Below are 12,045 nucleotides of genomic sequence, written 5' to 3' on the forward strand. Positions count from 1 at the left end.
CAGCAGACAGGCTAGGAGAAGAGCTGAGAACCTGGGGCCTCCGGGACACACCTGGCTCCTCCCAGGTAGGCCCCCAGGCCAGCCCCTTCTCTCCATTACTCAGAGACCCACTCACCTGCTTGAATGTGGCTTCCACGAGGTTGGCTGGGAACATGTTCCTGGAAGAGAATCCATAATTGAAGGATTCTGGTCCCTGGGGAATTCAGACTGGGCACTTAGGGTTCTTTGGAGGTCCCTGTAGACAGTGGAAGGCTCCCACACTCCAGCCCCTCACCCCCGTACTGTGACCTCCCTGCACTTCCAGCTACCTCCCTCCCGCCGTACTTAGAGCTCCAACATCTGTTGCTTACAGTTCCCTAAATATGCCCTACACCCGCTCAGCTCCATGCTTTTGTCCACACTCCTGCCCCTCTGCCTGACAGACTCCTACACACACCCAGCTCAAGCCAAGTACAGGCCTCCTGTCGCTTCCTCTACCTGGTCTTCCCCGAGAGTTCCGGGCAGGCACTCTCCTGGACTTCCCCGTTCCCTGTTGCGCACCCCCCCTGCCCCCCCGCCATGCTGCAGTGTGCCCACTGGTTGACATGCTGGCTTCCCCCATAGGTGGTCCCCTTGAAATCAGGAACTTTGTTGTTTATATGTAATCTGTAGGACCCAGCTCAGGTCCTACCACATAATTGGGATCATCGTTCTTATTAATAGGAAGCTAAAGGTGGAGAGGCTCTTGATCCACCAGATATTAGAACATACTATAAAGATGTGACTATCAAAACCATGTGCTCCTAAGCCACCCAAGGGGAGGGCATTGTTTATATCTCCACAGGAAAAGAGGGACCAGACTTCAACCTGGTGCCCCAAGATATGAATGCAACATGCCAGCATGGAGTAGGGAACCATTGGAGAGGTCTGAGGGGCTGACCCCAATCCCAATATGTGGACAGCTGCCCCTCCCCCCAGAAGAATTTATTTCAGAGGACAGCACTGAAGCTGCAGCTCAGGGAGAGGGACGTGTCTGATCAGAGCACATGGGAGCAAATGAAGCGGGAGGGAGAGTGAGTGGAGCACCTCCTGGCCCACCAAGCCCTGACGACAATATTCCCGCTCAGAGCAGCCAATCCACACAGAAGATCATATAGCCAGCCCCACTATGACACACGACACCCCTCACTGACCCATAGCCCTACAGGAGACAACACTGAAGACACAGTGTGGGAATTGCACCCGATCTGATCCCACCACACCGAGGCAAAACACTAAGGGCTTACAACAGAACAGCAAGGGGAACAGAGCAATGAAGTCCACAGGGTATACCAAAAATACACTTTGGGGCCAGGTCTTGGCACCCCATCAGACTCGACCAGAAAACACTCCTAAAGGCCAACAGACAGTCCTTGAACTAACTACAAGCTTTTCTTTTTTGGTTGTTGTTGTGTTGTGTGTTTTTTTTGTCATTGGCTTTTTGTTGTTGTTTTGTTGTATATTGTTGCTTGGTTTTGCTCTGTCTTGTTCTTGTGCATGTTATTATCTCCGCAGGTCTGTCTAAATAAGACAGGCTGGATGAACAATCTGGAGGAAAAAATAACAGGACTGACAATTCCGGGGGGGCATGGGAGAGGGGGAGGTGGGGGAAAGGAACTGGTGTTGACAAACCCAGGGACAAGAGAACAACAAGTGATCCAAAATCGGTGGTGAGGAGGGTGTAGGAGGCCTGGTAGGGTGTGATCGAGGGTAATGTAACTGAGAGGAATTACTGAAACCCAAATGAAGGCTGAGCATGATAGTGGGACAAGAAGAAAGTAAAAGGAAATAGAGGAAAGAACTAGGAGGCAAAAAGCATTTATATAGGGCCAAATAAAGGCATGTACACATGTATATATATATTTTTATATGAAGATGAGGAAATAGGTTTATGTGCATATATTTATAGGTTTAGTATTAAGGTAGCAGATGGGCATTGGGCCTCCACTCAAGTACTCCCTCAATGCAAGAATACTTTGTTTTATTTAACTGACATTCCATGATGCTCACCTTCCTGACACAATCACTAAAGACAAAATGGGTGCATAAGCAAATGTGGTGAAGAAATCTGATGGTGCCTGGCTATCAAAAGATATAGCGTCTGGGATCTTAAAGGCTTGAAGGTAAACAAGTGGCATCTAGCTCAGAAGCAACAAAGCCCACATGGAGGAATCACACCAGCCTGTGAGATCATGACATGTTAGGATCAGATATCAGGCATCAAAGAACCAAAAAAATCATATAATTGTAAATGAGGGGGAGTGCAGAGTGGGGACCCAAAGCCAATCTGTAAGCAACTGGACTTTCCCTTACGGAAGGCTTGCGGGGAGGAGACCAGCCAATTAGGGTGCAGTATAGCACTGATGAAACATACTACCTTCCTCTAGTTCCTAAATGCTTCCTCCCCACCCTCCAGACCGCCTCCACCCCCACCCCCCACCCCCGCTATCATTATCTCAATTCTACCTTACAAATCTGGTTAGACCAGAGGATGTACACTGGTACAGATAGGAACTGGATAAACAGGGAATCCAGGATGGATGATCCCTGTGGGATCAGTGGTGAGAGAGGTGACACCGGGTGAGTGGAGGGAGGGTGGGGTAGAGAGGGGCAACCGATTACAAGGATCTACATGTGACCTCCTCCCTGGGGAACGGACAACAGAAAAGTGGGTGAAGGGAGACGTTGGACAGTGTAAGAGATGACAGAATAATAATTTATAAAGTATCAAGGGTTCATGAGGGAGGGGAGAGTGGAGAGGGAGGGGAAAAATGAAGAGCTGATGCCAGGGGCTTAAGTGAAGAGCAAATTTTTTGAGAATGATGAGGGTAATGAGTGTACGAATGTGTTTTATACAATTGATGTATGAGCTCCCAATAAAATGCTTTAAAAACAACAGCCGTGTGCTCCTCAGTGGAACACTACACATTGCTACTGCATCGTGACAGAGCCGGGAGGCACCCACGGCAGGGGCACTGCGTGAGGTTAGTCAGTCACAAAAGAACAAGTGGTGTATGAGATCGCTGTTAGAAAAGAGAAGAAAAATCAAGAGAAAGGTCTCCATATCAAGAGACACCGACTTCGATAGTTAGCAGGGGTGGGAAGAAGAAGGAGGGACTGGGAAGCGATAGGCTGGAGGGTCGACAGGTGTAGCCTGGGTGAAGGGGCAGGTAATATTCTACAAGCGGGAGAGGAGGCCTATGGGAGAGGCAGGCTCAGGATAAGCTATTGGGAGGTAAAATATGTTGTTGAATCCAAAAAAGAGTGATCTGAAATGTAAAACGCCGCCTAATCCACAGTAAAAAGTTAAAATCAACGTTTGGTTGTTTTAAAAAATAAAAACAAAACAATATGATACCGGCAAAGCAAACAATAGAAAATTCAGTGTTATATTCTGAACAACAAAATAAAAGAACTTATATTCCCCTCAAAAGAAAAATCAATGTAACCAAGCCTTCAACACCCAGACCCCAGAACATCTATTAATTTGTATTTGGTTATTTATTTTTATGTGGCCATCATTCTTCTCTAGACATTTATTTTCTAACGAGCTCCGGATGGCAGCCCTCTCCCCAACTCCCTCCCCAGTAAGTCGGATTTAATGCACGTTGTCTCAGGAATCAGCAGGACAAGAAAGGAATTCATCATCCTGCACCGCAGAGCAACTCTGGGCAGAAGTAACAGATCCTTCCTTCACACTTCACCCCCAAATAACTTCCAGATGGTTTAAAGAAACAATAATAATCATAAAAGAAACCATACAAAGTGAGGAGCAAATACAAGTTACTATCTTATCAGACCTTAGGACAGGAAAGGGCTTGTGAAGAACCCAGCCAGCAGAGAAAACTGAAAGATCGCATTACAACAAAATTAAGAATTTCCTAGATGCAACGTGGTATCCTGGATTGGGTCCTGGAACAAAAAACAAAACAAAACAAAAAAAATGACATTATCGGAAAAACTAGTGAACAAAGTCTGCAATTGAATTAATTGTGTCATACCAATGTAATGTCTTCGTTTTCAAATATGAACCACAGTTATGTAAGACCCGAGACCCGAGGATCTCGGGAGGCAGAGTACAGAGGAGGATACCTGGGAATTCTCAGTTGTCCTCCATTTGCAACTTTTCTGGAATTCTGAAATTCTTACTTAGACAAACAGCCAGAGAAGTAAAAATAAGACTGCTCTCTAAGCTAGATGAAAATACAAATAAAATCAGAGAGCCAATGACAAACTGAGGAAACAATATCAAAATGTTATCACCCTATATTCACAAAGAGCTTTTCAAGCCTGTGTTGTTTATGTGTCTTCCCTGAATAGCACCCGCTCCCTGGGGGCCTGTCTGTTCACTGCCATGTCCCCATCCATAGATGGGTCTCTGACACCCAGTGAATATTTATTTCATAAACAAATGGACCACCCAAAAAATTTACACTGCCAGTTAAAAAAAAAAAAAAGACCCTAAGACCTCAACAGGCACATGGTTACGCAAGAGAAGAGACACAAGGAGCTAAAAGAACTTTTCAAAAGCTCTGACTTCTTGTGAGCGGTCATCCAACCGACAACAATTGGTCTCTGGTTGCTGGGAACAGGAGAGGAAGGCAGAGACTCCGGATATGAGCCGGAGAAGAAGGAGGTGGTGCAATTGTCACCGTGCACTACAAAGGCAGAAGAAACGGAGGGTGCCCGTCGACCGTTACTGAACACTTTGAGCAGGGACCCAAGAGATGGGAAATTGAGGAACTGAGATTTAGAATCTTATTGGAAACCAGACTTAGTGGACACGTTGAGACCAGACAGACCCCCAAATCTTTGGAACGGAAAGCTGAAACGATGCCATGAAGTCATTGGGAGGCAAAGAACAATTTAGTCTGTCAACGTCCGCCTTGACCACGGTGCCTGGTTGACAGACCCTTTACACTAGGCTGACAGGGCAACAGACGTGGAGGCCCTGCCCAGGCCGAAGGGTCAGAGAGGAACACGAATGATAGGGGACACTGTGAAGGTGTTGATATAATATGAACTAGGAGGGGGACCCCCCCAAATGGATTTTTTTCAAAGCTATGTATTTAAAAAAATTTTTTTTTACAAAACAACCTTAACACCTTCAAAGTACACTCTATTACATTTAATACATTTGTCAAGTCTGCAATTCCATTCTTGGAAACATATTTTCAAACTTATCTGTTTAAATAGCTGACAGCGCCTCCTCCTTTCTCTCTCTTAAAAAAAATCATTTTACTGGGGGCTCGTACAACTCTTATCACAATCCATCCATCCATCCATTGTGTCATTGTGTCAAGCACATTTGTACATTTGTTGCCATCGTCATTCTCAAAACATTTTCTCTCTACTTGAGCCCTTGGAATCAGCGCCTCATTTTTCCCCTCCTTCCCCTCTCTCCCTCTCTCCCTCCCTCCTTTTTTCCGTCACCTCTTCTGCATCCTCAAATCGCTGTCTGAGCATGCCTTTCTTCATTCTCAGAAACAAAAAGAAGTCCCTCAGAGTGAGGTCAGGTGAGTCAGGTATGTGGGGCAAGAGGCGCGTGCTGCTTTTTGTAAAAACAGACACACTGAGATGGCTGCATGAGCAGGTGCATTGTCATGGTAGCAAGACCAGTCCCTCTTCTGCCACAATTCAGGCCTTTTTGTCACACGCGGTTAAGCAATCTTTTCAGAACCTCTAACTAGAAAGCCTGATTGACAGTCTGACCTGGTGGAACTAATATACCAAGAGTCAACATTTTTGTCCATTAGGGAAATTGGCAGATATCCAGAACGAGGTTTGTCATCAGTTGACATTTCAACTTTTTTGAAATGAGAAAATCCCCTGAAATGAGAAAATTCCCGCTAGCCTTGAGTTTTACCTATAGCACGGCTGTCCTTGGAAGCTGTGTTCAACAACACAACAGTTCCTTTGGCATTTTTCCTGAGCAGGAAACAGAATTTCACAGCCGCACGCTGTTCTCTTAAATCGGCCGTCACAAAAAACGAGGTTCTAGCGAAATTGCTAACACAAAAAAATTCACTGTGACCAGAGAGAACCTTCCCAGGTGACACCACTGGGTGCGCTAACTCAGAGTGAGTTGCTCAGTGCTCACTTACAGGGGAAAATGCAGGCTACGGAAGCTCTGCTCAGTGCAATTCCGTTTTATTGGGGGGGTACCCCTTTTACATAACCCCTGTCTCTGAACTGTCCTTGTAGAAATGTTAAGTGGGTCTCTGTTTTTTGTTTGCTTGTTTGTTTTTAATGATTTTTATTAGGAGCTCATACAGCTCTTATCACAATCCATCCATCCATTGTGTCAAGCACATTTTTACATTTGTTGATGCGGGTCTCTGTTTTGTTGGGTATATTTTCACCCCGAACCAAACAAAATATTCTATTTCATCACCAAGGAAACATTTTTGTTCCTTCCATGGACAAAGCATTTTTGAAGTGACGCTTCACGATGCTGGGGGACGTTTGGTGAGGTGGGCACTTGTGTGAGCTTCTGACAGCGCCTAGCCATTCATACCGAGAGCCTGAAGAGTGATTATAGCCGTACCTTTTAAATCCCTAAATCCCTGGGAGCAGCTGCTCTAAGGAATTTCGGGAGAAAGACGAGGTTTTCTGCTCCCTTAAAAAGTTGCCGTCTCAGACACCCACGGGGGCAGCGCTATCCTGTCCTATGGGCTCACTGCGCGTCTGCAGTGAGATTCTAAGGAACGGCCAGAGACCTGAGCACCGAGGGCTGCCCGTCCTCTAATGGCCCGGACTCTTCATGCCGTGTGCCTCCCCTACTGGGGCCTCCAGTCCTGCCACTCACTCTTGTTCTTGGCACATCTCGCCTCTTCCAAGCCGCACCTCTACACACAGAGTCACGCATGTGGTTACGAGCAGGCATCGTTTCTTAAGTAGACACCCAAGAGCCATGGTTGAAATGATCATTTTTTTAATGGCCGCTCCAATGTCAGGTTCGTGGTAGAATTCTCGCCTTCTGGGCCAGAGCCCTGTCCGTGGAGGTCCTGTGGTCCTGAACCAGTGTCAGCAGACCTTCCGGACTAAGGCCAGTGAGGAAGAAATCAACCAGTGAAAACCATCGGGGTCACCAGGGGCTGGTCCACAACCACTGACGGGATGGGGCAGGACTGGGCTGTGCACGAGGTCACCAAGGATTGGGGTCAATCCAGTGGCAGCCCCCACCAACCCTACCACCCCGATGCAGGGTCCGGGTAAACAGACAGCAGGGGGAGGAAGGCCTGGGATGAGGCAGCCCATTGGGAACGCGTGGCCACCGGTGTGTAGGGATTCAACCTTAATTTCCCATTAAGTTTAGTTTTGTTACAAGGGAGAGAGGCAGCAGAAGCCAGCAGCTGGGACCTCAGATGCTCACGTGAGGGAGTTTCGAGTGGCGTTCTGCCGTGACAATGGTCGCTGTGTGTAAGGCTGCTGACGTCACACAGACTCAAGTCCAGGAGCCAGCGGTGGTGCCTGCTGAGGGCTGGGTGCATGCTAGGCACACAGCTGGGAGGGAGGATGCGCATTCTGCCCGGACTATTCAATATTAAATAGCATCCAGAAACATCTCTCCTCAGTAGGAGCCCCAGAAGCTTCATGTGACTTACGGAGTTGTTTTCCAGGGAAACTCAGAGGGAGGGCTGCCTGTGGCTGAGTGGAAACGCAGAACATTGAAAGGGGCCCACGAAATCAAACGAACGAATGCCTGCGCCATGCAGTCCATCGCACTGCCCTTCGGATTAGAATAACGCAAAGACCGTGCCGGGACAGGCAGGGACGACTATTTTTGACCCAGTTTCCATTCTCCCCTCCTTCCTTCCCCACAGGGGTCCTGTGATGTTATGGGAGCAACTGGGTGTCAAGCCTCATTCCTCCCAGCCTCTCTGCCCACAGGGCTGGCCAACGAGTTGTTAACGCAACACATTGATTTCTCGGCCAACTTTTAAACAATGTGCCCATGCAAGCTGGGACCTTTGAGTTCTTTCCTGAAAAGTTCTCCTTCTGCCTGGACTGTGGACACCATAGCCGGTGCTCGAGCCACCTTCTTGGGCCAGGAGACCACACTACGAGTGAGAGCCGCGTTCTCAGCACGGCAGAGCTCAGAGTGGAGGGAGCATGGAACCCTGAGTGACCGTGCGCTGCCAGCTCCAGGGCGGCTGATCGAAGAAAATGAAGACTTTAATCTTAGGAAACCGCTTCTCTTTTGGAAGTCTCTTCATGTAACAGACAAAAGAGTCCAGCAGTGAACACACTTCGAGGTACCTTGGAAGAAAGGCCTGCCGATCCACGCCCCCAAGCAGTCACTGGGGACACAACCTGCTTTGACCCACATGAGGTCACCATGAATCGGGGTCAACTTGAGAGCAGCTGGATTTTTTTTTAACAGCCCAAGGACTTCCAGACTTATCCATGTGCCCAGACGGATGGTCAATGAGCGTATTCTGCAGGTTTCAATAAGGAATGACACCCTTCATTAGTCAATAGGTAGAAAAACCGCCCACATTTTCTCGGGGCGTTGGACACCTGTAAGGCTTTCTGGAGGAGCCGATACCAGGGGCTCAAGCAGAAGGCAAATGTTTTGAGAATGATGATGGCAACAAATGTACAAATGTGCCTGACACAATGGACGGATGTCTGGATTGTGATAAGAGCTCTATGAGCCACCGATAAAGTGATTAAAAAAAAAAAAAAGGCTTTCTGCTTGCCCCTTGCGGGCTGTGCTCCTGGTGACCACACTCCTTGCTGGAGAGTCAGTCTGAGGTCATAGTACCCCTGTAGGGCAGAGCAGGACTGCCCCACACATTCCCCAGGCTGTCCGTCTTCAGGAAGCAGCCTGCCACAGCGCTGTCCCTTGGAGAGGTTTGGGGGGGAGGGGTTCAAACTGCAGCCTAGGAAGTGCTTATCTTCTGCACCCCAGGCCCCCTTTTCCTGGTGCAGTGGGGGAAATACACACAGAGGGGGAAATACACACAGTGGGGGAAATACACGCAGTGGGCCTGAGAAAAAGACAGCCCTGTGTGTCAAGCCCACCTGCCCTCTGCCCATCTCCCTGGGCAGGGTTGGAGAATACCTCTCTGTGCCCTGGGACAGTCCCAAACTCAGCCCTCGTGTCTGCCCCAACCCACATCTCTTCAAAGTGTGAGGGATCCTGGGAACTTTGTCCAATCCCTGAGCAGGGACTGCGAGGTAAGCCGAGCCACGTCCCCGCCTACGCTCTCTGGTGTGTTAGTAGCATGGGAGGGAACGGATGCCCAGCTCTGATTGCCCATGGGGAGTCCTTGGCCGGCCTGCTGTGTCCCCCCCGGATGGAACATGACAGCACACCCTGAGGGGTGCCAGGAGGCCTGATTTCCCACACCTCTTTGACCGTCCATTTGCCACATCGTTGCCCCAGCTCCCAGACCTCTGCCCTGGTCATAGAAGCTCTCGTCTGGGCACCCGCTCTGTGCTAGAACATGCGTGAGGAGGCCCCTGGTGGCTCCCTGCCAGCCTCTCCCTTCAGCACAGCCTCTCGGACGGAGCCTCAGAATTGGACAGGGCTCCAGAGGACAGCTGTCCCGCCCACGCTTCTCACCTGGCTCTCTAAGGGCTTTATAGGCACGCCTCCAGTGCCAAGGATCCCCACCCCCATCACCGAGGGTGCTTCAGAAAGGTGAGCTGGATGGAAGGGGGAGGAGCCCTGGAGGCGTGGTACACACTGTCTGCTAATCGCAAGGTCAGCAGTTTGAAACCACCAGCTGCTTCTCGAGAGAAAGATGAGGCCCTCTACCCGTACAGAGATACAGTCTTGGGAAGCCACAGGGGCAGTTCTGCCTGCCCTTGGAGGAACAGCCCGGCGATCTGCTCCCACGGTTGCTGTGCGTCACACTCAACACCATGGCAGTGAGCTTGGCTTTGCTTTTGGATGACAGGAAGTCACCACACACCTCCCAGGCCCCCATCACCCTGTCCACTCCTCCCTGGCCTAGTCCATTCTGCCCAAACTCATCTGCTTCCCACGTCCCAATCCAGATGGCCGAGCACTCAGCTTGGCACTGGAGGTCTTCAAGCTGGGTCCTGCTCTGTCCTCCCGAGCTCCTCTTCTGAGCCCACCCCCATCCAGAAGCCCCTGATCATGAAGAAGCCTCAGCATGCCAGGTGCTGGAGGGGGTCTTCCCAGAGAGGGGAGCTGTCCACACAGAGATGTCCTGGCAGAGCTGAGCTGAGACCTCCATCCTCCTGGGATCTGGTTCTCTGCCCCCAGGTCCGGGGCCCTCTCCCTGCAGCTCTAGCCTCTGACCAAGAAACGGGGACCCTTGTCCAACCACTCACCAGACTGCCTCCATGCTGAGAGCGACCGAGGAAAAGCCTCAAACCCCGAGGGTCACTCTTCGCCACGTGGAAGAGCGTGGAAGGGCAGGCAGTGCCCCTGGAATGTGTGACTGCCACGTGTGATGTATGATGTCTAGTCGGCAAATCTTCGAATCGTGACTCTACTCAGGAGGCTTCTTGAAACACCTCTTTTGCACTAGCAGGTCAGCTGCGCTGCCCTCCCCGCCTGCCCGCTGGCTCCTGCCCCTCACTCAGCAGGCCCTCGTGTGGCTGGGTTGGCAAAGCTCATCTGAGGCTCTGGGCCACCACCCTGTGCACTTCTGTCCCCTCCTGGGGCTTCAGCCACCAGCTCTGCAGGCCCCACTTCCGAGTGTGTGCAGCAGACACTGGCAGGCACCTGCTTAGGGCCTGGCTCCAGGGCCACAGCAGGACACATGTTTTTAACCGGTGTTTAACTGGTTCATTCCAGTGGGGAAGTCAGACAAAGAAAGGAAGACACCCCCCCAACACACACACACACACACACACACACACACACACACACACACACACACACCCTCCCGCTGTCCACAGCAACCCCACAGGGCAGAGAAGAGCCGCTCCTCAGGGTCCTGAGCTTGACCATCTTGAGGGGACAAGGCTGCCTCCTCCTCCTCCTCCTCTTCCTGAGCAGAGGCTGGTGGGTGCAAACCCAGCCCGAGGCTCCACCGCCAGGCCACCAGGTCTGCTCAGATGCACGCACGCACAATGGCACTGGAGGCTAGGGAGGGGTCTCCAGTGGGGCAGAGGGGCAAATCCTCCACGAGGAACTGCAAGGTGGGCCCTCGGAAGCCCCAGGAAGTGCCTGAGAAGATGGGCTGGTGGCCTACCTTGGAGAGCCCCGCAGACATGCTCTGCTCGGCACCCACCGGGCCCCCAGGAGGGGAGGGTGCACTTGGCAGCAAAGGCCACCCCCACCCCCCAAGGCTGCCAGGAAAGAGAACTAGACAAGGAGAGGGTGACTCTGGAGAGGGAGCCCTGGCAGAGAGCAGGGCTCTCCAGAGGCGGGCAGGTCCAGGGGCTGTGCAGGCAGGGCCATCGGCAGGGAGGCAGCGGCTGAGAGGGCAGCCTGCAGGCTGGGGAGGCTGGAGAGAGCGGGGAGGGCGAGTGGGCTCAGAGCTCACAGAGGTCAGAGGCAAGGGTGCAGTGGTAGGGGTGGGGGCATCAGAAAGCACTGGGGGTGGGGGGGCGAGCACAGTGAAGACAGTCATTTGGGGTGAAATGTGATGGGTTTTCAGGAAGACCCCTCTGGTTATAACCTTGATGGGAGCAGACACCCTCACCTTTCTCCAAGGGAGCGGCTGGCAGGTTTGAACCGCTGACCTCCCCGTCATTTGGGTGAGCCTACTCAACTCACTTCCCCTCTGTGAGCCTCTGTTAACTTCAGTTGATCCCGACTCAGGGCGCCCTCCTGGGGGCAGTGGAACTGCCCGCCATTTCACCATGGGCTGGTGGTCTTTGCGGATCCAGTGGGGGGCTGGCGTGAGTCGGAATCAACTCAACAGGGATGGGATCTTGGTTTGTGTCCGATTTTCATCTTTACACAGCAGATTACCAGGCCTTTCTTGCGAGGTTCTGCTGAGTGGGTCCAAACCTCCCACTGTTAAGGTTAGTCATCAGGGACCCTATCTGTAAATGGGACCCATGAAGAAGACGGGACAATCGCTGCTGCTGTCC

At 51.1% G+C, this 12,045-nt stretch overlaps 1 protein-coding gene across 2 annotated transcripts in view; it reads right to left on the reverse strand.

The window, feature by feature from the left end:
* The window catches only part of SLC1A7 (solute carrier family 1 member 7), a 58,633-nt gene that overhangs the window by 11,645 nt on the left and 34,943 nt on the right, over window positions 1–12,045 (reverse strand). For both annotated transcript variants that reach the window (XM_075556285.1, XM_075556294.1), the window contains one exon: window positions 116–158. In XM_075556285.1, coding sequence (XP_075412400.1) covers window positions 116–158 — 43 coding nt within the window. The remainder of the gene's footprint in view (window positions 1–115; window positions 159–12,045) is intronic.

This window comes from Tenrec ecaudatus, chromosome 1 (genome assembly GCF_050624435.1).
Source record: "Tenrec ecaudatus isolate mTenEca1 chromosome 1, mTenEca1.hap1, whole genome shotgun sequence".
In the NCBI taxonomy this organism is placed as follows: domain Eukaryota; kingdom Metazoa; phylum Chordata; class Mammalia; order Afrosoricida; family Tenrecidae; genus Tenrec; species Tenrec ecaudatus.